This window comes from Leucoraja erinacea, unplaced genomic scaffold (genome assembly GCF_028641065.1).
Source record: "Leucoraja erinacea ecotype New England unplaced genomic scaffold, Leri_hhj_1 Leri_902S, whole genome shotgun sequence".
Classification (NCBI taxonomy): Eukaryota; Metazoa; Chordata; class Chondrichthyes; order Rajiformes; family Rajidae; genus Leucoraja; species Leucoraja erinaceus.
In genome coordinates, this window is record NW_026576842.1 from 32,176 (window position 1) to 58,599 (window position 26,424).

General features: G+C 44.8%; 1 protein-coding gene across 1 annotated transcript; it reads right to left on the reverse strand.

Moving 5' to 3' along the window:
* Nucleotides 1–17,617: 17,617 nt before the first annotated feature.
* LOC129695010 (uncharacterized) lies at nucleotides 17,618–22,687 on the reverse strand. The gene is made up of 2 exons (XM_055631769.1): nucleotides 22,090–22,687; nucleotides 17,618–21,885 (listed from the first exon to the last, which is right to left on the reverse strand). Exon 2 carries the CDS (start codon nucleotides 21,430–21,432, stop codon nucleotides 20,647–20,649), a length of 786 nt encoding a protein of 261 aa, XP_055487744.1. The 5' UTR covers nucleotides 21,433–21,885; nucleotides 22,090–22,687; the 3' UTR covers nucleotides 17,618–20,646.
* Between the last annotated feature and the right edge of the window lie 3,737 nt (nucleotides 22,688–26,424).

Consider the following 26,424-nt stretch of genomic DNA (forward strand, 5'->3'; position numbering starts at 1 on the left):
ACCCATGAATGTTGAGACATCACCATGAACAACATATTCACACTCCTCATTTATTGTTGATCCTGATTAACAGCTTGGTTAGAGGCTCTCTAAAGAATGGACAACACTTGCCCTTCCAAAAATCACCATCCCTTTCACAAAATATCATCTAGCATGAAATGCCTCCAATTCACTTTGCCACTAGTTCAGGTTTTATTCTAAAGTGAATGGTTTGAGCATCATTAATAGATGGTGGATAGGTGATGTTTCAGATCGAGACCCTTCTTGTGTGTCTGAAGTAGGGTCACGACCTGAAACATCACCTATACATGTCCTCCAGAGATGCTGCCTGACCTGCAGAAGTACTCCAGCACTTTGTGTCCCTTTGTGTATTAACCAGCATCTGCAGTTCTTTGTTTCCACCTCAGACAGAATCAGAATCAGGTTTTATTCGCCAAGTATGTTTTGTAACATACGATGAATTTCATTGGCCAGGTCAGTCATACAATTAAAAAGGAACAGACACAAAAACACATTTTAACATGAACATCCACCACAGTGACTCCTACACATTCCTCACTGTGATGGAAGGAGAAATAAAGTTCAAGTCCTTCACTTGTTCTTCCTCGGCCATGGGCCCCGAGCCCCCGTTAACGGGACGATCTTGACTCCCGTAGCCGGTGGCGTTCTGGCCCTCCACGTCGAGGCGTTCAGCTCCTGCATCGGGGGGGATGTCAGCTCCCCCACGCCGGGCGTTCAAACCTAGTGTCAGGGCTGGTTGAACCTTCCACGGCGTTGGAGCTCCCGAATAGCCTCTCCCAAGACTGCGAGCCATTGATGGTAAGTCCACAGGCCGCGGTGGGAGCGATCCCAGGCAAGGGATCCGCTCCAGTGTTAAGTCCGCGCCCCACAGTCCAAGGCGGCTTTTCAACTCCATCGATGGTAGGCCGCAGAGCCTAACCCAGGAGAATGTGATCTGAAAAATGATCACCTCTCCGGGAAGGTAAGAACCTGAATAAAAAAGTTTCCCCCCTCTCCCCACATAAAACAAACTGAAGTACATTAAAACAAACTTTAGACAAACACTAAAATAACAAAAAGATGAAAAATGGAACAGACTGCCGGCAGGGCTGGCCATCTGGAGTACCTCTGCAGTGCTGGTCAAATGGTGGACAGTATTGTTTTTGCCAGAATTTAGACCACATTTCTGATGAATCTGATGAACAACAGAGTAATCTTTCTTGAAAAATCTGAAGGAACCTTTCAATAAATCAGACATTGCTCGTGTTTTAATGAGAAAAATATAAATTCCTTACCTTGTTCCACAGTATGGACCAATTGTATTCCACTGTAAAGGCATCGATTGTATTGATATATTGTCTTTCTGCTGATGCAACAAAAGCTTTTCACTGAACCTGGGCACACATGACAATAAACTAAACTGAACCTCAGCTGATCATATCTCCCCATATTCCTTGATCTTAGTCCACATATGACTGGTCTCCAATTTGTGTTTTAGAGTCTTTTTTCCACTAACCAGTGATCTTTGAAATTTATGCTTCATTTATGTGTTAGACATAGAAAATAGGTGCAGGAGTAGAGGCCATTCGGCCCTTCGAGCCTGCACCATTCGCCATTTGATATGATCATGGCTGATCATCCAACTCAGTATCCCATACCTGCCTTCTCTCCATACCCCCTGATCCCTTTAGCCACAAGGGCCACATCTAACTCCCTCTTAAATATAGCCAATGAACTGGCCTCAACTACCTTCTGTGGCAGAGAATTCCACAGATTCACCACTCTCTGTGTGTGAAAAATGATTTCCTCATCTCGGTCCTAAAAGTCTTCCCTCTTATCCTTAAACTGTGACCCCTAGTTCTGGACTTCCCCAACATCGGGAATAATCTTCCTGCATCTAGCCTGTCCAACCCCTTAAGAAGTTTGTAAGTTTCTATAAGATCTCCCCTCAGTCTCTGAATTCTAGCGAGTACAAGCCAAGTCTATCCAGTCTTTCTTCATATGAAAGTCCTGCCATCCCAGGAATCAGTCTGGTGAACCTTCTCTGTACTCCCTCTATGGCAAGAATGTCTTTCCTCAGATTAGGAGACCAAAACTGTACACAATACTCCAGGTGTGGTCTCACCAAGACCCTGTGCAACTGTAGTAGAAACTCTCTGCTCTTATACTCAAATCCTTTTGCTATGAATGTGTTGTGTTGCCTTAGTCCAAATGCCTCTGATGCTGCTGCAGGCAACATTGTCATTGTATCTGTTCCTGTACCTTGCCATTGTTGTGTATCTGTCAATGAATTCAACAACTCCTAAAATGTACTGAATGATTTGGCTCCAGTCAAATCTGTGGTGGAGAATGTAACAGATTCTTTGTTCTCCTCACCTTAATCCTTATTGTCTCTTGTCTTAAACCTGTACCCCTGGTCATGGTCTTCCCCAACAGGGAACATCTTCCTCCATCCAGACTGGTCTACTTGTTGGAATTGTCTATGTTTCCATGAGAACCATTGTCATTCTTCTAAACTCCACGAGCCAAATTAACTCCAATTCTCTTTGTAATTTCCACCATCCCAGGAAGGTCAGAACAAGGAGGTTAGGAGATGTGACTTTTCATGGAGGGTTTTTTCAAACTGCTGGAGGTAGTCTGTGGGTCGATCAGCATCTATGGAGGGAAAGCGATGATCAGCGTTTCGTATCGTGACCCTGCATTGACTTAAATCATCCTTTTTCAAATACAAATAAATTCTTTGTTTCCAACTTATTTCCACAGATACAGAGGAAGGTATTCACTATGGATCCATCTCCTTCCAGCCTAAAGCAACTGGTGGTAAAATGACTTTATTTAAATATGTTTTAATCTTTTATCACAGTGAGGATTATTGGCACAGAGTAGTCTGAAACCCTGCTGTCTTTGGCCACTTTACAACAGCATCAGACATTCCTGGGATAAAGTCCCTCACTCTGCCCATCAACATGAAGTGGGACAGTCAGCTGAGTCTCAGTTAGGAGCCCAACCTTCTCCGAGTGTGTTCTAGTTCTGGTCCCCTAAACTACAGGGGGTGGGTAATGTGTTCTGGTCCCCTAAACTACAGGGAGTGTGTTCTGGTCCCCTAAACTACAGGGAGTGTGTTCTGGTCCCCTAAACTACAGGGAGTGTGTTCTGGTCCCCTAAACTACCCTGGTCCCCTAAACTACAGGGGGTGGGTTCTGGTCCCCTAACCTACTCCAAGTGGGTTCTGGTCCCCTAACCTACTCCAAGTGGGTTCTGGTCCCCTAAACTACAGTGAGTGTGTTCTGGTCCCCTAAACTACAGGGAGTGTGTTCTAGTCCCCTAACCTACTCCAAGTGGGTTCTGGTCCCCTAACCTACTCTGTGTGTTCTGGTCCCCTAGCCTACTCTGAATGAGTACAATAGCCACTCCAGAGATACAACCAGTGACATGCAGGCTGCTGTTACAACACTGTTGTGCATTGGCGTTGGTGATGGGGAATGAAACCAAGACACCATTTATGTCCATCTGAAGAACATTCTTCTGCACAACTCCTGACTGAGCTAGAAGTGATCAGCACAATCTTCCTTGAATTACAATATTTTTTTGATATTGATTAGTAGGACTGGATGTTACAATCCCTAAGGTTCTTCACCACAACTGACACCCGATATTCTTGGGGGTGACCACTAGGTGATTTTGCTACCAACCAGACACATCTTCAGTTGTGTACCTCAACATCACTGGGTGTTTCGGCCTTTTATCACAAGACACCCACCCTCAGTCGAGGCAGGCCCACCGCAGGGTGATCAGCCCTGGGTGTGTGTCTTATGGTTAGCCTCTAGATGGTCAGTCACGTGGCAGCCCAGACAGCATCTTTTCTCTTCAGCCACAGCCAGTCACTGCTCCATTCTGCTTTTATCCTTCCATCTTCCTCTCTACCGCTGACTGTGGCCGGTTGGGCTCTGGACTCGTGTCCGTTGGTGGGACAGTACTTGGTTGAGCTTCGCCTGGGGTGCTGATACCCTGTGGACTGTGGTAGTCAACCTGCCACTGGGCTTCACTCCACTGATTTGGCCTTCCTCTTAGAAGGTCATGGTCAATGCGAGGCCCCACACCAAGCTCTCCCAGGCACTTTTCCCTGCCCTGGTGGATCTTGAGACCCTTCTCTGATGTTATATTTTCCCAGCCACAGATGCAGCTTCGTAGCTTATGTCCTGCCAGGGCTGCTGCTCTGTCAATTGCTGTGCTAGTTCTCTTGTTCATAGTCGATTCCTTCTGTAGCAATATAAGGGTGCCTTGTTCATGGTGACCATTCCTGCAGCTCACTGTAAATGCAGAGGTATGACAGATGGGTTTTCCGGAATTCAATGTCTTGTTGATCTACTGTCAGGAAGAGCAAAATGTAGTAAGCTTTAGACGTTAATATTCCATTTGTCGTTTCCTTTGTCAACATCATCCACCAATGTCATATTTAATTGCGATGTTTGCATTTATTACAGGCAGCAGCGATAATACACTGTCCTCCAATCAAGCATCAGGCACTGTATGTATATTGATTCTTGTTGTTGAAATCCCAGATCGTACAAGTATGTTTCATAGCAAAACGATTTGAGTCTAGGAGCAGGGATGATCTACTGCAGTTGTACAGGGTCTTTGTGAGACCACACCTGGAGTATTGTGTACAGTTTTGGTCTCCTAATCTGAGGAAAGACATTCTTGCCATAGAGGGAGTACAGAGAAGGTTCAAAGACTGATTCCTGGGATGGCAGGACTTTCATATGAAGAAAGACTGGATACACTCGGCTTGTACTCGCTAGAATTTAGAAGATTGAGGGGGGATCTTATAGAAACTTACAAAATTCTTAAGGGGTTGGACAGGCTAGATGCAGGAAGATTGAGCCCGATGTTGGGGAAGTCCAGCACAAGGGGTCACAGTTAAGGATAAGGGGGAAATCTTTTAGGACCCAGATGAGAAAAACATTTTTTTTCCCACACAGAGAGTGGTGAATCTGTGGAATTCTCTGCCACAGAAGGTCTTGAGGCCCACACAGTTCATTGGCTGTATTTAAACATCAGTCTAGATGTGGCCCTTGTGGCTAAAGCGGTTGAGGGGGTTCGCCTGGGCGGTACAGGATTCAGATGTGATCAGTGGTGGTCAACCTGCCATTGTCAGTGTCCAGTACAGTTTGGCGAAACCATCTTAGCATCTCCCTTGAAGAGCGACATAGCAAACGAAGCTTTAATTAAAAAATAATAAGTTCCCTGCCCTGTGGGGGGGGGGGGGGGGGGGCAGTCACGATGTACGTTGTTTAGTAGAGGACAGCCGCCGGTTGAAGCACAGATGCAGCTTCGAGAGACTGTAGCGCCTAGCTTAGTAGAAACTGTGGTTGTCCTGCCAGGGCTGTCTGAGCTCCCTCTCTGCGCTTGCTTTGGACAGAACTGTGCTAGTTGGGAACCGGTGATGCGTTGGGCAATTTTCATGTCCGATCCTTGCAATGCCTGGTCGGAGACAGAGCAGTTGCAATATAAGGGTGCCTTGGTGTTGTCAGGATCGCACCATGCTGCTCAGCTCACTGTACCTCCAGAGCAGAGGTATGACCAGATCATCAGTTGTTGCTCCGGAGATTCAATGAGGCCAGATCACCGTTGTCAGGAAGAGCAAAATGTATGATGCTTTAGACGTTAATATTACATTTGTCTTTTCCTTTGTCAACATCATCCACCAATGTCATTTTTAATTGTTATATTTGCATTTATTACAGGCAACAACAGTGATAATACACTGTCCTCCAATCAAGCAGCAGGCACTGTATGTATACTGATTCTCGTTGTTGAAATCCCAGATCGTACAAGTATCCAGTTGCAGAGGGAGGGGTCGATGCCCAGGTTACCGAGTTTGGTGATCAGTTTTGATGGAATAATGGTGTTGAATGCTGAGCTGTAATCGATGAACAGCATTCTTACATAAGTGTCTCTGTTGTCAAGGTGGGAGAGGGCGGAGTGAAGTGCCGTTGAGATGGCATCCTCCGTACTCCTGTTCTTGCGGTAGGCAAACTGATAGGGATCCAGTGTGGGGGGGTAGGCAGCTTTTGAGGTGTGCCAGGACCAGCCTCTCGACTGGACTCCTGGGATGATGGGGGTACTTTCAACTGAAGAAAGAAGTCTTGATAGACTTGCTTGCACTCGCTAGAATTTAGAAGATTGAGGAGGGGCTTTTAGGCAAGTGGGGAAAATTCTTAAGGGGTTGGACAGGTTGAAGATGTCAGGAAGATTGTCTCCCGAGTTGCGGAACAGTCAATGAGCACGCGGGGATGCCGTCACAGCCTTACGTGCATTAGGGGGACACAGTTTACGTACACGTCGTAGATGGTGAAAAACATTTTTTTTCACATTGAGTGTGGATGATCTGTGGAATTCTCTGCCACAGAAGGTAGTGCAGGCTCGACGGTTCATTGGCTATATTTAAGAGGTAGTTAGATGTGGCCCTTGTGGCTAAAGGGATCAGGGGGTATGGAGAGAAGGCGGTACAGGATATTGAGTTGGATGATCAGCCATGATCATATCGAATGACGGTGCAGGCTCGAAGGGCGGAATGGCCTCTACTCCTGCACCTATTGTCTATGTTTCTATGAATTAAAGCTGTAATCTGTTTACTGATCTAAACAGCGACAACAGCAACGATCTTAAATACAATTGGTATATCTTTCTCTTTCAGAACCTTGTTTCTTCAAAGGAAGATGAGTCTGTCATCTATGCTGAAACAGCAAAAACATAAACATGAAGAGAGTGGAAAGTAAAGGCTTGGACTTTGACAAGCGCAACGTTGCCATTTTTGGAATTGAATTTTTTACTTCATCTATATTACTAAAACTAAGATCTTGACCAATTTCTGACTTTCTATTTCGTGATTTCTGAAAGAACGCGCCACTTACGGCCGTGATTTTTGGCCACCTCGCTCGGGGTCCCTCTCCACTGAGCTGGACCGGAGGCTTTTTCTCATGGATGAAAAATCAGAGAGTTGTTAATGTTTTGTTATTGGTTGTGAGTGTGTGTCTGTGTGTGTGTTTTCAGAAAATGTATTGGTTGTAAAGTGTGTGCACATTTGGAGACTTTAAATGTTTGATTCATTCAGTTTCCACACTATGTTTACCATGTCCTGAAGTTACTTGGCATTTTAGTATTGGTTGTGTGTGTGTGTGTGTGTGTGTGTGTGTGTGTGTGTGTGTGTGTGTGTGTGTGTGTGTGTGTGTGTGTGTGTGTGTGTGTGTGTGTGTGTGTGTGTGTGTGTGTGTGTGTGTGTGTGTGTGTGTGTGACTGTGTGTGACTGTGTGTGTGTATGTGTGTGTGTGTGTGTGAGTGACTGTGTGTGTGTGTGACTGTGTGTGTATGTGAGTGACTGTGTGTGTGTGTGTGTGTGTGTGTGTGTGTGTGTGTGTGTATGTGTGTGTGTGTGTGTGTGTGTGTGTGTGTGTGTGTGTGTGTGTGAATGTGAGTATGACTGTGTGTGTGTTTGACTGTGTGTGTGTGTGCGATTGCCCTTACATCTGTGGCCATGAAGTCATTTGAGCGCATTATTCTCGCTCACCTCAAAACCAGCACTTCCTCCAACATGGACCCACATCAATTCGCATATAGAGCCAACAGGTCAGTAGAAGACACAGTCAACCTGGCCATTCATCACACTCTGCAACACCTGGAAACCGCCAACACTTACGCCCGCATCCTGTTCAGAATCAGAATCAGAATCAGAATCAGAATCAGAATCAAATTTATTTGTCATTCAACTTCCATCAACTCCATCAACCCGGTCAGACTCTTCCACAAATTAACGGACATGAACATTGACCCCTGCATCTGTCACTGGATGCATAGCTTCCTTTGGAACAGACAACAGAGGGTGAAGATACACAACACCACATCTCACCCTCTGCACCTCAGTACAGGAGCCACTCAGGGCTGCGTCTTATCACCCTGGTTATTCTCACTCGATACAAATCAACTCACATCCCAGTATAGTTCAGTCCAAATATATAAATACGCAGACGACACAGCCATCATGGGTCTCATCTCTAACAACAACGAGACAGAATACCGCACTCAAACACACAAAGCAGTCACTTGGTGCACAGATAATAACCTCCTACTCAACACATCAAAAACACATGAACTTATCATTGACCTCAGACGCAAGGCACAACCCAAGATCCCCCTACTCATCTCCGGCGAACCCATATCCACCACTGACTCTTGGCACTCACATAACCATATAACCATATAACCATATAACAATTACAGCACGGAAACAGGCCATCTCGGCCCTACAAGTGCATGCCGAACAAATTTTTTTCCCCTTAGTCCCACCTGCCTGCACTCGTACCATAACCCTCCATTCCCTTCTCATCCATATGCCTATCCAATTTATTTTTAAATGATACCAATGAACCTGCCTCCACCACTTCCACTGGGAGCTCATTCCACACCGCCACCACTCTCTGCGTAAAGAAGTTCCCCCTCATATTACCCCTAAACTTCTGTCCCTTAATTCTGAAGTCATGTCCTCTTGTTTGAATCTTCCCTATTCTCAAAGGGAAAAGCTTGTCCACATCAACTCTGTCTATCCCTCTCATCATTTTAAAGACCTCTATCAGGTCCCCCTTAACCTTCTGCGCTCCAGAGAATAAAGACCTAACTTATTCAACTTATCTCTGTAACTTAGTTGTTGAAACCCAGGCAACATTCTAGTAAATCTCCTCTGTACTCTCTCTATTTTGTTGACATCCTTCCTATAATTTGGCGACCAAAATTGTACCCCATACTCCAGATTTGGTCTCACCAATGCCTTGTACAATTTTAACATTACATCCCAGTTCTATACTCAATGCTCTGATTTATAAAGGCTAGCATACCAAAAGCTTTCTTTACCACCCTATCTATATGAGATTCCACCTTCAAGGAACTATGCACGGTTATACCCAGATCCCTCTGTTCAACTGTATTCTTCAATTCCCTACCATTTACCATGTACGTCCTATTTTGATTTGTCCTGCCAAGGCGTAGCACCTCACATTTATCAGCATGAAACTCCATCTGCCATCTTTCAGCCCATTTTTCCAAATGGCCTAAATCACTCTGTAGACTTTGGAAATCCTCTTCATTATCCACAACTATCTTGGTATCATCTGCATACTTACTAATCCAATTTACCACACCTTCATCCAGATCATTGATGTACATGACAAACAACAAAGGACCCAACACAGATCCCTGAGGCATCCCACTAGTCACCTGCCTCCACCCCGATAAACAGCCATCCACCATTACCCTCTGGCTTCTCCCATTCAGCCACTGTTGAATCCATCTTGCTATTCCTACATTTATACCCAACAGTTGAACCTTCTTAACCAACCTTCCATGAGGAACCTTGTCAAAAGCCTTACTAAAGTCCATATAGACAACATCCACTGCTTTACCCTCGTCAATTTCCCTAGTAACCTCTTCACAAAATTCAAGAAGATTAGTCAAACATGACCTTCCAGGCACAAATCCATGTTGACTGTTCCTAATCAGACCCTGTTTATCTAGATGCTTATATATATTGTCTCTAAGTATCTTTTCCATTAATTTGCCCACCACTGAAGTCAAACTAACAGGTCTATAATTGCTAGGTTTACTCTTAGAACCCTTTTTAAACAATGGAACAACATGCGCAGTACGCCAATCCTCGGGGACTATTCCCGTTTCTAATGACATTTGAAATATTTCTGTCATAGCCCCGGCTATTTCTACACTAACTTCCCTCAATGTCCTAGGGAATATCCTGTCAGGACCTGGAGACTTATCCACTTTTATGTTTTTCAAAAGTGTCAGTACTTCTTTTACTTTGAACCTCATAGTATCCATAGCTACTCTACTAGTTTCCCTTACCTCACATAATTCAATATCCTTCTCCTTGGTGAATACCGAAGAAAAAAAAATGTTCAATATCTCCCCCATCTCTATTGGCTCTGCAGATAGCTGTCCACTCTGTCTCTCCAATGGACCAATTTTATCCATCGTTATCCTTTTGCTATTAATATAGCTGTAGAAACCCTTTGGATTGACTTTCACCTTACTTGCCAAAGCAACCTCATATCTTCTTTTAGCTTTTAGCATAAGCAATAACCTCAAATGGAAAACCAACTCAGACCACATTTATAAAAAAGCCAACCAAAGACTCTTCTTTCTCCGTCAGCTCAAGAGGTTCAGAGTGAGGAAACATCTCCTAATCCGATTTTACACAGCCATCATCCAAAGCATGCTCACTTCATCAATAACAGTGTAGTACAGCAGTTTAGACACTCACTCCCGTAATAAACTACAGCGCATTGTCAACAAAGCATCCAAAATCATCAGCACTCTCCTCCCATCAATAGAATCACTCAATCTCAAACGGTCCGTGTCAAGGGTGCAGAAAATCATTTCTGATCCCTCCCACCCAGCTCACCACATCTTCCACCTGCTGCCCTCAGGAACGCGCTACAGCTCACGATTCAAAAACAGTTTCTACCCATATGCATCTCGAACTCTGAACTATGATAATATCACAAAGCCACCTCGTGCATGTTCTGTATACTGTATGTTGTTTGTGTTTTATGTTATGTTTGACGGGAATCAGCCTAATGTGTAATATCCTGTACTGAATATGAATTCCACCAGCTTGACTGTGTGGTCATTAAATAATCTGAATCTGACTGTGTATGTGTATGTGTATGTGACTGTGTGTGTGACTGTGTGTGACTGTGTGTGTGTGTGTGACTGTGTGACTGTGTGTGTGTGCGAATGTGACTGTGTGTGTGTGCTAATGTGACTGTGTGTGTGTGACTGCCTGTGTGACTGCCTGTGTGAGTGAGCCTGTGTGAGTGAGCCTGTGTGAGTGAGCCTGTGTGTAGGTGAGTGAGTGAATCTGTGTGTGTGTGTGTGTGTGTGTGTGTGTGTGTGTGTGTGTGTGTGTGTGTGTGTGCATGAGTGTGCGTGTGTGTGTGAGAGTGTGTGTGTGTGTCTGAGAGTGTGTGTCTGAGAGTGTGTGTCCGAGAGTGCGCGCATGTCTGAGAGTGTGTGTCTGAGAGTGCGCGCATGTCTGAGAGTGCGCGCGTGTCTGAGAGTGCGTGTGTGTCTGAGTGTGTGTGCGTGTCTGAGTGTGTGTGTGTCTGAGAGTGCGCGCGTGTCTGAGAGTGCGTGCGTGTCGGAGAATGCGTGTGTGTCTGAGAGTGCGTGCATGTCTGAGAGTGCGTGTGTGTCTGAGAGTGCGTGCATGTCTGAGAGTGCGTGTGTGTCTGAGTGTGTGTGCGTGTCTGTGTGTGTGTGTGTCTGAGAGTGTGTGTGTGTCTGAGAGTGTGTGCGTGTGTGTGTATAGGAGGGTTGCACGCAAGGTCACCGGGTCAAAGGGCATGACGCATGGAGCCGCTCTATACATCTGGAGGACATCGCAGCTCCCAGTATATGTAGTTAATACATGAAACCCGTACTTTCCTGCCTGTTAACAACTGCCAAAATGTTGAATGTTTGCGCTGTAAATAATTGTGGAAGTCGGGGTAACCGTGAGAGACTTCTATCCTTCTTCAGAATTCCAAAAGTGAAGAGAAATGAAGGTAAAGAGAAGCGAGAGCTGAAGGAACAACAACAGCTAAAGTGCTTGGCGAACATTGGCCGTGCAGATATCGAGATTGAAAATATTGGGAATTATCGTCTTTGCTCACTGCATTTCATCAACAGCGAGGCATTATTTGTGTTTTTTCTTGGTCCCTTTGGTATCTAAAAAGTTTCAGAAGTGATAAATCTGTCTGTAAAATTTTTAAATCGCCCATGGTTCTGTAGTGGGTTTGTACATGCAAAAAGTAAATGCTTCTGAAGCTAAATGTATCATTAAGAAAATCTCCAGACTTATGAGTGATGTGTAGAAACGTTTTCTATCATTATGCTATGGAGATGTATATTTTGGCAAATAATAAAATGGCCTGACAGCTTAAACACCCACTGTCTTTCAATAGGATATTGTCAACTTGCTGAGGTTGATTATGTCTAATTAACAGCTAACAATTATGCCATTCCTAGGCTTGCATCTGAGTAAAATGTAATTCAAAACCCACGGCCTAATATCGGACTGGAGCGTTTTTTCATAGAAACATAGAAACATAGAAATTAGGTGCAGGAGTAGGCCATTCGGCCATTCGAGCCTACACCGCCATTCAATATGATCATGGCTGATCATCCAACTCAGTATCCCGTACCTGCCTTCTCTCCATACCCTCTGATCCCCTTAGCCACAAGGGCCACATCTAACTCCCTCTTAAATATAGCCAATGAACTGGCCTTGACTACTCTCTGTGGCAGAGAGTTCCAGAGATTCACCACTCTCTGTGTGAAAAAAGTTCTTCTCATCTCGGTTTTAAAGGATTTCCCCCTTATCCTTAAGCTGTGACCCCTTCTCCTGGACTTCCCCAACATCGGGAGCAATCTTCCTGCATCTAGCCTGTCCAACCCCTTAGGAATTTTGTATGTTTCTATAAGATCCCCTCTCAATCTCCTAAATTCTAGAGAGTATAAACCAAGTCTATCCAGTCTTTCTTCATAAGACAGTCCTGACATCCCAGGAATCAGTCTGGTGAACCTTCTCTGCACTCCCTCTATGGCAATAATGTCCTTCCTCAGATTTGGAGAGCAAAACTGTACGCAATACTCCAGGTGTGGTCTCACCAAGACCCTGTACAACTGCAGAAGAACCTCCCTGCTCCTATACTCAAATCCTTTGGCTATGTCAGGACCGGCCGGGACTACAGCTTCGGCGGTGGCACAGCGCTGGGACACCATCATGGAAAGGGTGATCCCTTACCGGGTCGCCGTGCGGTAAGCTCTGTAGTGCTGCGGCCGCCGACTCCAACATCCGAGGAGCTGCGATCTGCGGAGCGTCCAGCCGCGGGCAGTAGGCGCTGGATTTAAAACACCGTGGAGCCTGGGATCTGTTGCCGAGATCGCCAGAGTCAGAGCTCCAGCCAGCGCGGCCTGTCGACGTCGGGTACCGCGGTCTGTGGAGCGTCCAGCCGTGGGCAGGCGGCGCTGGATTTAAAACACAGCGGAGTCTGGGATCTGTTGCCAAGATCGCCAGAGTCGGAGCTCCGGCCAGCGCGGGCTGTCGATTTCAGGTGCCTTGGTCTCCGGGGAGGGAGCCGCCGCTCCAGACATTTCAAAGCCGCTGAGGAGTGTTCACCAGACGCCGGAGTTCCAGCTTCCCGGCAAGAATCCTGAAAACATCGGACTGGCTGCGGAGGCCACAAATAGGCCCCGACCTCGGGTGTTTCACAGAGGACGAGGACTTAACTTTTTGATGCCTTTCCCCAAAGTGGAAAACGTTGATTCTGTTGTGAGGGGACGTTCATGTTGAATTCTATAACGTGTTGTCATTTTTTCTTGTTTTTAATTTTTTCTATGGATGTACGGAAATGTAATTATTTATTTTATGTAAAGCACTTTGGTTTCAACGCAAGTTGATTTAAACGTGCTAAATAAATAAAATTTACTTACTTACGTTTGGTCTGTGATTTTTTTTGTTCACACCCGCCCGAAACAACCCTCACCAACTCGAAAACCACCCTCACCAACTCGAAACCACCCTCACCCGCCCAAATCCACCCATCCGAAACCACCTTCACCTGCCTGAAACCACCCCCACCCACCGAAACTACCCTCACCCACCCGAAACCACCTTCACCCGCCCGAAACCACCTTCACCCGCCAGAAACCACCCTCACCCGCCCAAAACCACCCTCACCAACCTGTACAGTTTGCATACAGTTTTGGTCTCCTAATCTGAGGAAATACATTCTTGCCATAGTGAGAGTACAGAGAAGGCTCACCAGACTGATTCCTAGGATGGCAGGACTTTCATATGAAGAAAGACTGGATAGACTCGGCTTGTACTCGCTAGAATTTAAAAGATTGAGGGGGGATCTTATAGAAACTTACAACATTCTTAAGGGGTTGGACAGGCTATAGATGCAGGAAGATTGTTCCCGTTGTTCGGGAAGTCCAGAACAAGGGGCCACACACAGTTTAAGGATAAGGGGGAAATCTTTTAGGACCGAGATGAGGAAAATATCTTTTTCACACACAGAGTGGTGAATCTGTGGAATTCTCTGCCACAGAAGGTAGTTGAGGCCACACAGTTTGTTGGCTATATTTAAGAGGGAGTTAGATGTGGCCCTTGTGGCTAAAGGGATCAGGCGGTATGGAGAGAAGGCAGGTACAGGATACCGAGTTGGATGATCAGCCATGATCATATTGAATGGTGAATTGTGCAGGCTCGAAGGGCCGAATGGCCTCTACACCTGCACCTATTGTCTATGTTTCTATCTAATTTGTAGACAGCAACTCCCAATATGCAGTGAATTCACACAACAGGTCGCTCCAGTTTGTGGTCAACACTCCCACAGTGTGGTGATCCCCGCACTGCAGGCCCATCCAGTTTGTGGTCAACACTCCCACCATGTGGTGATCCCCCGCACTGCAGGCCCGTCCAGTTTGTGGTCAATACTCCCACCGTGTGGATTAAGAAAGAACTGCAGATGCTGGAAAAATCAAAGGTGGACAAAAATGCTGGAGTAACTCAGCGGGTGAGGCAGCATCTATGGAGAGAAGGAATAGGTGACGTTTCAGGTCGAGACCCTTCTTCAGACTGATGTTGGGGGGGGGGTGCGGGATAGAGGAGGGAAGAGGCAGAGACAGTCGGCTGTGGGAGAGCTGGGAAGGGGAAGGAGGGAGAAAACACTGGAATTGGAGAATGGGAAGATGTGGCCAATGTTGGGATCCCGTTGGAGGTGGCGAAATGTTGGAGGATTATCTGTTGTATGTGACGGTGGAAGGTGAGGACAATAGACAACAGGTGCAAGAGTAGAGGCCATTCGGCCCTTCGAACCAGCACCACCATTCAATGTGATCACGGCTGATCATCCCCAATCAGTACCCCGTCCCTGCCTTCTCCCCATATCCCCTGACTCCGCTATCTTTAAGAGCCCCATCTAGCTCTCTCTTGAAAGTATCCAGAGAACCGGCCTCCAACACCCTCTGAGGCAGAGAATTCTACAGACTCACAACTCTCTGTGAGAAAAAGTGTTTCCTCATCTCCGTTGTAAATGGCTTACTTCTTATTCTTAAACTGTGGCCCCCTAGTTCTGCCCCCCCCCGCCAAAAAAAAATCAGGAACATGTTTCCTGCCTCTAGTGTGTCCAAGCCCTTAACACTCTTATATGTTTTAATGAGATTCCCTCCCATCTTTCAAAACTCCAGAGTGTACAAGCCCAGCCGCTCCATTCTCTCAGCATATGACATTCCCGCCATCCTGGGAATTAACCTGGTGAACCTACGCTGAGCTCCCTCAATAGCAAGAATGTTTTTCCTCAAATTAGGGGACCAAAATTGCACACAATACTCCAGGTGTGGTCTCACCAGGGCCCTGTACAAGGGCCTCTTTGCTCCTAGACTCAACTCATCTTGTTATGAAGGCCAACAGGCCATTCGCTTTCTTCACTGCCTTCAATGGGGGACATGGGGACTCTGTCCTTGTTATGAGTAGGGGGATGTGGAGTAAGAGCAGAGCTGTGGGATATAGAGGAGACCATGATAAGAGTGCTGGAGAAACTCAGAAGCATTAATCTGGTCACCTGCAACCATAATTCATTTATATCTTTCTCGGTTTCCCTCAAACAGGCAGCATGTGAAATATCTGTTTCTTCAAGTTGTCTGGGTCTTTCTTCACCACCACGTGGTTCTTCTGGCATCGCTCTGCCTTCATCTTCTTCCAAATACATGATTTTAAAGAGGTTGTGGCAGATTGCCAAGTCTTTAAATTAGTCGAACAAATCTCTACTAGTAGCTGTGGCGTTGGTTTTTAATCAGCAATTTCCTCCAAAATTAAAACATACTGATAATTCAGAGAATATCTCTCTAAGACCAGGTGCAAAACGTGGCTCTAATGCAATGGAATGCACTTATCAGGAGCGACTCAAAACAATCCAAGGTCGGTCTACTTTCCCCAGACACGCTGGAGAAAACAACTTCTGAGCTCCGTTACAGAAGTATTTTAGTTAAAACCGTGGTTTTAATTCAAAGAGTAATAATCGATTTGTACTCACAAATACAGTGATACATCTTCAGATACGTCTTGATGCTGTAGATAGACCTTTAGGCTCTTCGGACCGAGATCTAGTTCCTCCTGGAACCACTTTCGTCTGGTTCAAACAACTCCGAGAATTTTAGACTATCTTTTGTCCACTTCTCTGGGACTGTATTTCTTATTCAGTTCCATGACTGGAACCAGTCCTCTCTGGCTCTGCCTCTCCGAGGTCTTGGCCTTCTTCGCTTCGATTCATTCTTCTGTCCCTCTCTCTGGGACTGTTATTTATTCCCCACCGGAGGTATCCTTCTACTTAATGTAGCGGTAGATTATCATATCGTTCAGGTAATTAGCACCCTAGCCGCTATTTGGATGAGAATGGTTGAAGGTGGTGTCTTCTAAACACATGCAAGCCAACTCACAGAGACCTTCAGAGCTTCTTCTCAGACATGACTTCAAAACACAGTCTTTTGATGAATAAAGGCTTTATTGTTGATGGAAAACAGTGAAATACATCCTTCTTCCGAATCGTTACTGTAATCTTCTTCGAACTCCAGCTTATTATTTAGACATTAATAAATTCCTCGTGTCTCCGTAACACTGGCAAGATCTCCTTTAGATCTCCCATGGACGCGGCATGGCCCGCATGATCTTACACATTCTTACATGTTCTTACATGTGGCTCTTACATGTTCTTACATGATCTTACATGGGAGAAGGGTTAACGTTCCCCATGGTCTCCAAACTAATCTAAAAACTAAACTTCTGCGCAAGCAGCTAAGCTCCGAACACTCCCGAAACACGTCATAAATCCCACCCACAATATAACAAGCAGTCTAAAATGGAAACATAGAAACATAGAAACATAGAAAATAGATGCAGGAGTAGGCCATTCGCCCCTCCGAGCCTGCACCGCCATTCATTATGATGATAGCTGATCATCCAACTCAGTATCCCATCCCTACCTTCTCTCCATACCCCCTGATTCCTTTAGCCACAAGGGCCACATCTAACTCCCTCTTAAATATAGCCAATGAACTGTGGTCTCAACTACCTTCTGTGACAGATAATTCTAGAGATTCACCACTCTCTGTGTGAAAAATGTTTTTCTCATCTCGGTCCTAAAAGAATTCCCCCTTATCCTTAAACTGTGACCCATTGTTCTGGACTTCCCCAACATCGGGAACAATCTTCCTGCATCTAGCCTGTCCAACCCCTTAAGAATTTTATAAGTTTCTATAAGATCCCCCCCTCAATGTTCTAAATTCTAGCGAGCAGCCGAGTCTATCCAGTCTTTCTTCATATGAAACTCATGTCAGAAATACCCCACAGTTTGTGACCACTTCAGCACTACTCCACAGTATGTCACTACATCCGTACAACTCCACAGTGTGAAACTCCATCAGTTATACCCCACTGTATGTTACTCTATCAGAACTTCCCCACAATGTCATAATTCCAGCAGTATTATCCCACAATATGTCACACAATATGTCACTCCATCACTACTACCCCCAAAGTGTGTCCCTCCATCAGAGCTACTCCACAATATGTCATACATCAGTATTACCTCACAGTGTGTCACTCCATCAGGAGTACCCTACAGAGTGTCACTCCATCAGTGTTGCCATACATTTGGTCAGTTCATCAGTACTACCTCGCAGTGTATCACTCCATCTGTACTGGTCCACAATATGTCACTCCATTACTACTACCCCCAAAGTGTGTCCATCCATCAGATCTACTCCAGAATACGTCATACATCAGTACTACCCCCGCAGTGTGTCCATCCATCAGAGCTACTCCAGAATATGTCATACATCAGTACTACCCCACAATGTGTCACCCCATCAATAATACTCCACATTGTGTTGCTCCATCAGCACTTCACCAAACTATGCCACTTCATGAGGCCAACCACATAGCGTGGTGTCCTGGGCCTCCTCCATTGTCAGACTGAGGCTCAGCGCGAATTGGAGGAACAGGACCTCATATTTCGCTTGGGTAGCTAACACACCAGAAGTATGGACATTGACTTCTCTAACTTCAAGTAGCCCTTGCTTTCCATCTTTCTTCATCCACTTCCCCTTCCCAGTTCTCCCACCAATCTTACTGTCTCCGACTACATTGTATCTCTGTCCCTCCCACTCATGTGACATCAGTCTGAAGAAGGATCTCGCCCCGAAACGTCACCCATTCGTTCTCTCCAGTGATGCTGCCTGTCCTGCTGATTTACTTCAGCATTGCGTGTATATTTCCGCTGCAGAATGTCACTCCATTTGTATTACCATACATTTGATCAATTCATTAGTACTACATGTGTACCACTCCACAATATGTCACCCCATCAGTAATGCACCATAGTGTATCTCTCCATCAGTATTCCCCCAATGTAACACTCCATCAATGCTCCCCCTCGGTAAGTCACTCCATCAGTACTACCCCATAGTGTGTAATTCCATCTGCACTAACACACAGTGTATACTGCACAATAACGTATAAAGCTGCTGTTACACAAACATGATTACTCACAGACAATGCATCTAACAAACTGGTGCGGTGGGATGGCAGTAAATTACACACTAGAATTACAGTCTGCACCATGCGGTACTGTCCCTGAGCTGGGCTTCCTGGTTTATGACAACTTCCTGCCTAACAGGAAAGGTAACCCAAAGCTGTAGGAACCTGAACATCCAGCAGGTGGCATTAATACCTGTAAACAGAAAGTGGTCCAGCACACTCCCCGCCTGGGGTCTCCCAGACCCCATGCAAATTTCCCATTTAACCCTCAAAGTCCTCGGGAGACAGGAGGAGAGAACCATTTCGGTGATTGGGCGGACCTAGAGCTTCTGGGACGGACCGTGATCCGGGGTCAGCTGGGATGTCGTGCGTGGGAACGAACCTCCACTGATGAGATGATGAAAACTGATGGTTGCGTTGGATACGGCTGTGGACGCATGTGTAAATCGCCACGATCGGTTACAGATGTACCCCAGTACTACTTTGCTGTCCGTGTGATAGGGGATGTCGTCCATCTCCTTCGTAATCATCTCTGCGATTTTGACAGCCAAGACCGCTGCGCACGATTCTAGTCTTGGGATAGTAAGCTCTGGCTGGGTTGCTAGCTTTGCTTTGCCAAAGATGAAGCCCACCTCCGTTATTCTGTCTTTGATGATGACCCTCAACTAGGTAACTGCGTATCTCGGCTTGCCTGATGCGTCCGAGAACAGATAGAGCTCCTGTTGTAGCATGCTCAACTTTGACAATGTGGTGTAGGGCCGTGGAATCTGTAGCCTCTGTAGACCCTGGAGCGCGTCCCTCCACTTGGGTAGGTCTATGTGCTCCACCAATACCTACATCGCCAACAATTACCCATCCCAGATCCAGCTTCTGGGCGTACGGGGCATTGTTGGGACCATTAATTAGTTTCCTCACTTTATGCACCTGCAGAATATCTCTTCCTCATAGGAGCAGTATTTTGGCGTTTGGGTCCAGTGGAGGAATCGCGTTGGCAATGCATCTGAGATAGCTGTGGTGACGCGCAACGTTGGGAGTGGGGATCTCGGCACGGTTGTTAGGCACTTGATTGCATTCTAGGAGTGGAGGAAGAGGGAGCAATGTCTTCTCATCCACAGACTCCACCACGTAGCCGCAGGCTGTTCTACCTGCAGTCTGCTTAAGCCCGGCACATGTCCGCAGTGAATATGGCTTAAGATTGCCTTTAACCCCAAAGATATTGAAAAACTCGGATGTTGCAAGAGAGCGGTTGCTCTGTTCATCTAAGATGGCGTACATCCTGCGTGCCTCTTGGCGACGTCCTTCTGGATAGACTGAGATGAGGCATATCTTAGCGGACGCTCTCGCGCTGACCCCATCACCGCACACCTCCGTGCATGTGGAGGTGATCTCCTGGTTGACTGCTACCTCTTCCTCCCCACTATGCTCAGATGCGGGGGGAGATGGCTCGGACTTCCAGGGGGCTGGGCCTGGATGTAGAGCGGAGAGGTGTCTGTCACTGCTGCACTTCTGCTGTACAGTTCTTGGCGAAATGACTTGTGGAGGAGCAGCAGCGGAAACAAATGGAATGTTCCTTAAGGAAGTGTTTGCGGTCTTCCAGGCTCCTTTCTCTGAAGGTTCTGCACTTCTTTAATGGATGAATCTTGGCATGAATGGGGCACTGCTTGGATGGGTCACTGGATTTCTGTGTCTCAGGAGTTGTTGGAGATGCTTGTGTCCTGTGGACGGAGACGAGAGTTTTACCATGTCTCTCTATGTTATCCCTCTGGACGATTGCTCGACGAGAGAGGCAAAGATTGAAGCTGGGATCCGTTCTGGTTTTTGCCTCCGCACGGATAAAGTCAGCAAACACTTTAAATGGGGGGAAAGAGATGCGGTGGCGGCGTTTGTAATTGGACCCAAAGCCAGTCCACTTTTCCTGGATGTTATAAGGAAGCTTCTCAACAATCGGTGCAACTCCCCTGGAGGTATCGAGGTGAGACAAACCAGGTAGATACCCATCAACCTTTGCCGCATTCGATTTCTGACAGAAGGTCCCCGAGCTCACGTAGCTTGTATGGCTCTTTGATGGTGATCCTGGGAAAGTTCTCAAGCTTGGTAAAGAGGGCATGCTCAATAGACTCGGGTGAACCACAAGTTTCTTCGAGCCTCTGCCAAGCCATCTTCAAACCTGCTTTTGGATTCCTCATGTTGACAGCCTTAATTCTTGTTGCCTGCTCCGAGGATTCTTTCCCAAGCCATTTTACCAAAAGATCGAGCTCCTCTCTGGGTGAAAGGCCCAGGCCTTCTATGGCGTTTTGGAAGGAGGATCTCCAAGCCCAGTATTTCTCAGGCGTGTCGTTAAAGGCCGTCAATCCTGTTGTAACGAGCTGGTTACGGGCAAGGTATCTGGCGAGGTCCATGGTGGTGGGATTGATATCGTTGGTGGCTTGAGGATAGTTGTTAGAGCCGCTGTGCAGAAAGGTTGCCGTTGGCTTTCTATCCTCCAATTTATGCTCCGCGTTTCCTTGCACATTACTGGGGTTGTGATGACTATGAAATGAACTGGCCAGATTAGATTTGGTCTGGTGAATGGGCGGCAATGAGCAAAATACTATGCTACCACTCTCGATATCATAATCAGTGACATGTTGGCTTGACTTTATGCTGGGTTTCTCTATGACGTAGTCCAGAGTACGCTCGTGCTGGTTTTGAGGGCGAGCAGGGCTCGGTGATCTATTACGTGACCCTTGTTCTTCTATTAAACCTGCTTCTATGGTGTCGGCCTCTGCAATGGCTGCTTCCATCTATTTTTCTTGTTGCAAGGCCTCTAAGGTCGCCTGCATCCGCACAGCCTCGACCTGCATCTCTGCCTGCATCCGCGCAGCGTCGACCTTCATATCTATCTCTCACTGAGCGATTGCTGCTCTAGCTTCGGCTGCTTTTGCTTTAGCCCGTGCTTTAAGGGTGGCCATGCTGGCACTGGAGCTGGCTGCAGAGCAGTACGAACGAACGCTGAGGGACTTGGCTTCATTCTGTGAAGCGTTGTCTTGGTTGCTTGTTGCCATGGCGTTGAGGTGTGGACGGGCAATGTGATGATGTAAGCCACCCTGTAGTACAGCTTGTTGTGGTGCTGTCTTTTCACTATACTGGACTCGCTGGATGTCCCTATCCAGCTATCTAGCAAGTTAAACAATTAATCCAATAAAGACCCGTAGACACGAGATGTCGTTGATTCTTTACTGTATTCAACTGTGAAACTGTAACATACAAGCAGAAAGCGTAACCGCACATTTAGTAACGTTATACACTTGGTATAGGAACATAAACTATGATGCCACCACTAAATACAATGCTGTTATGTAAGAAACCAGCAAGGGCACATGAAACATTCTTAACTGTTAATAATAGCAATCCTGCACAATAGCGTATAAAGCTGCTGTTACACAAACATGATTACTCACAGACAATGCGTCTAACAAACTGGTGCGGTGGGATGGCAGTAAATTACACACTAGAATTACAGTCTGCACCATGCGGTACTGTCCCTGAGCTGGGCTTCCTGGTTTATGACAACTTCCTGCCTAACAGGAAAGGTAACCCAAAGCTGTAGGAACTTGAATATCCAGCAGGTGGCATTAATATCTGCAAACAGAAAGTGGTCCAGCACACAGTGTATTACTCCATCAGTATTACCCCACACCATTTGTCACTCCAAATGTACCACCCCATAGTGTCAGTCCATCTCTACGTCCCCAGAGTGTCACACCATCAGTACTACTCCTCAGTGTCATCCCATCAGTACTACCCCACAGTGTTTCCCTCCATCAGCAGTACCATAGAATGCGTCACTACATCAGTAATACCCCAAAGAGTGTCACTCCATCAGCACTGCCCTTGAATATATCATTACATATGTGTCTCTCTATCAGTACTACAACACAATGTGTCATTTCATCAGGACTACCCCACAGTGTGTATTGCCATAGATACTAACACAGAATGTCATTATTTCAGTGCTACCCCACAGCGTGGCATTACATCATTATTAGCCGCACAGTGACACTCCATCACGACAACCTCACAGTTCATCATTCCAATAGAACTACCCCACGGGGACTTCCGGTTGTGCCATGCTAGGCTAGCAGTCGCAACTTTTAGCTCCGCTCCTGTGGAAACGCGATTTTTCGCGTTAAAATTGTGTTTGGAAGTCGGGACCGATTCAAAAACTCACCGGAGATCGGGACGTCGCGCTGATGACGTCATCAGTAAGCGCTGCAATTTAAAACGGAGGGAAAAGCATTTTAAATGAAAAAAACGTCTCCAGCTCAGAGCCCTCAGAGAAACATCTCAAAACTCCTGAAAACACGGAAAACTGAAGAACAGACCTCTGAAGTGGATTCTGGAATGGCTACAAGATCCAAGACTGGGATGGCTACTAAGGAGAAAAATGAAATGGAGGAGATAAAGAGCTCGGTAAGAGATTTGAGAAAGGATATTGAGGCTGGAAACCCAAAAATGTTGGAAAGTATGGAAAATATGAATGTTAAATCAATGGAAAATATGGCAGGCATTAATGCTGGTAATCAAAAAATTATTGACTGCATTGGTATTATACAAAAACGAATTGAGGATGTGCATGAAGAGCTAGTGGTGAGAATTAAGAAAGGCGAAGAAGAAATTGAGAAGAAGTTTGAGGCTGTGAATGTAATTGTTTATTTGCATGGAACCGAAATAAAAGACATGGAAACAGTGGTTGAACAAATGGCTGAAGATATGCAGGGAATTAAGCTAGAAGTGGACAGCCTCAAGAGTCAACTGGCAAAATGTTCAGATAAATGCCTTGATCTTGAAGCTCGCTCACGACGCCAAAATCTACGAATACTGGGAGTAACAGAAGGGGCAGAAGGGGGCAACGCTTGTGGGTTCACTGCAAACCTAATCAAACAGGTACTCAATCTAGCTGTGGAACCGGAAATTGAAGTGGCACATCGAATACCGAGATTTAAGTCAAGAGCACAAGCAGATCCAGCCCACCCACGACAGATTATAGTCAAACTTCGGGACATTTCAGCACTTGAGGACCTGATGAAAAAAATCAAAGATGGAGTGAAGATGACCTTTGGACAAGACACTATCAAACTCCTGCGGGGTTATCCCTTTGAGATCGTTCAAAAGAGAAGAAAGTTTAAACAGACAAGACAGATTCTCTATGAAGTCAAAGATGTTAGATGTGGCGTTTTTTATCCGGCCAGAATGCGCATTACTTACAAGGGAAAAGAGAAAACCTTCACTAACTCGGACGCATCTTATAAATATGCCAAAGAGATTGTCGCAAAGGCAGAAACAGAAGATTAACCACACCAGCGGGAGGATATGGACATTTTCTTGCCTTTTATTATCTCACAGAGAACACCCGAAGACAAGGGAAGAAACAACACTCTCTGAAAGTTTAAAATGGAACCAAATTTCCACGTGCGTTTGTCTAGACATCTTATCTCCTTTGGACGCTCTGGAATTTAACTCAAGGACATCCTTTGTTCAGAATGAAGGAAAGACTGATGAGCTAACCAAAGATGAACATCAGAGCCGAACGTGGAAAACACCCCAAGGTCGAATGGCGAATCAAGATTTATAAACAGTTTTACAAAATATAGAGAATTAATAATAACTAACAAATACTAATATAGAAATATAAATGGAAACTAACCTGAACTATATAATGGGTAGAATGTAATAATGTGATTATAAGATTGACTAGTTCATATATAGAGATGACTAATTTTAGAATTAAAGTAGATAACATTGAAATTATAAGGGATATGTAGTTCGTGTGATGAAGGGAGAAGACTCAGGCACCTGACACAATTCCAGGAGCCTGTTTCTGGTTAACCCTTACAGCTAACAGCTTACTTTTATCAAAGATATAACTAATTATAAATAATTAATTGATGAAAGTGTTAGATAAATAAATTTCACAGCAGCTGAACACAGATCGGATACTGGCTATATATACAGATATAGATAAGGTAACGGGTGAAATTTAGCTGAATTTGAAATGGCACCGCCTTCTTAGGGACAGAATAATAAAAAGAGCGGAGCTAACAGCACATCATCAATTTCGGAAGTCGAATAAATGTCGGACCCCACAGACGTTTTGGACACGCATTACAGTGTCGAACACTTCAGACACTGTAATTTTATCTGTCAATTTTTTTTATCACAATATGTCACTATTATGTGTTTTTTTTTCAAGGAAAATCGCAAAAGGGATCTACCAAGGAAGTTAATAATATAAACGCTCCCGAACTATCCAGAGTCCTGAGCTACGGATGCACCGTAATAAATAAATGTACTAAAATCAGAGAAAATGCAAGATGATAAACAAAAGAAAATGGGAGGAATCACACTGTGTAGCTGGAATATAAGGGGTATTAATGAACCAATTAAAAGGAGCAAAATACTAGCTCAGTTGAAATCATATAACACGGACATTTCTTTTCTACAAAAAACGCATAAACATCAAGACCAGATGAGATTGAGGGCGAAATGGATAGGCCAAACATTTCACTCCTCATACTCATCGAAATCCAGAGGCACCACAATTATTATTCGCAAAGGAATACCATTCAAATCAAAGAATATTATATCAGATAAGGAAGGGAGATACCTTATAGTCACAGGAGAGATTTATGCTACGCCAATCACCTTGGTAAACATATATGCGCCCAATTTTGATAATCCTCAATTTTTTAATAAAATTCTGAATAAAATCGCAGAATCTAACTACCAAAATGTTATAATTGGAGGAGACTTCAACTGTGCTTTAGATCCGTATTTAGATAAATCGACGCAAAAACAAAGAGGTAATATGAAATCTAAAACTAGTGAACTCTTAAATACTTATATAAAAAACACAAATATAGCAGACGTTTGGAGGATCGCGAACCCGACTGGAAGGGAATACTCGTTTTATTCAATGGTGCATAAAACATACTCACGTATAGACTATTTCCTAGTGGATTTAAAACTAATCCCTTATACTCTTAACCCTAAATACCACGCCAAAACGATTTCAGATCATTCCCAGCCATCTTTTGTTTTAAAACTGGAAGGAATCTCTACGAACAAATCGTTCTGGAGGTTTAACTCGCAAATTTTGAAAGACCCACAAGGGAGTATATAGCTAAAAAAACAAATGGATCTATTTATTGAGATAAATGATACACCAGATATTTCGCCTACTTTATTATGGGAATCCTTCAAAGCATTTATTAGAGGGGTCATTATCTCGTATCAAGCTTTTCAAAACAAAAAGAATAAAAATGAACAAAGACAATTAGAAGAACAAATCAGACAACTAGATATAGATAATGCTAAAGATCCAACTATGGATAAACATAATAAAATTTTTATTCTGAAATTTATGCTAAATAAATTACTATCAGAGAAGATTATAAGATTATTCCAAATTACCAAACAAGAATGTTTTGAATTTGGGGATAAACCCCATAAACTTTTGGCACGCCAACTGAAAATCCGTGAAAAAGATCATGCAATTTTACAGATTAAATCAGATAGAGGGGAATTATTAACACTACCTAATGATATCAATAAAAGATTTTCTCAATATTTTAAGAATTTATACACATCGAAAACGCTAATAGACAATAAAAAATGTTCAGAATTTTTGAACGATTGTAACCTCCCAAAACTAGAATTGAAAGAACAAGAGGAACTGGGAGCACAAATTACAGCTAAGGAAATAGAAGACACAATAAACACACTTAAGAACGGAA

Coding starts and splice junctions, on each gene's coding strand:
- LOC129695010 (XM_055631769.1), bottom strand. CDS start 21,432: ATGGAAGCAGCCATTGCAGAGGCCGACACCATAGAAGCAGGTTTAATA.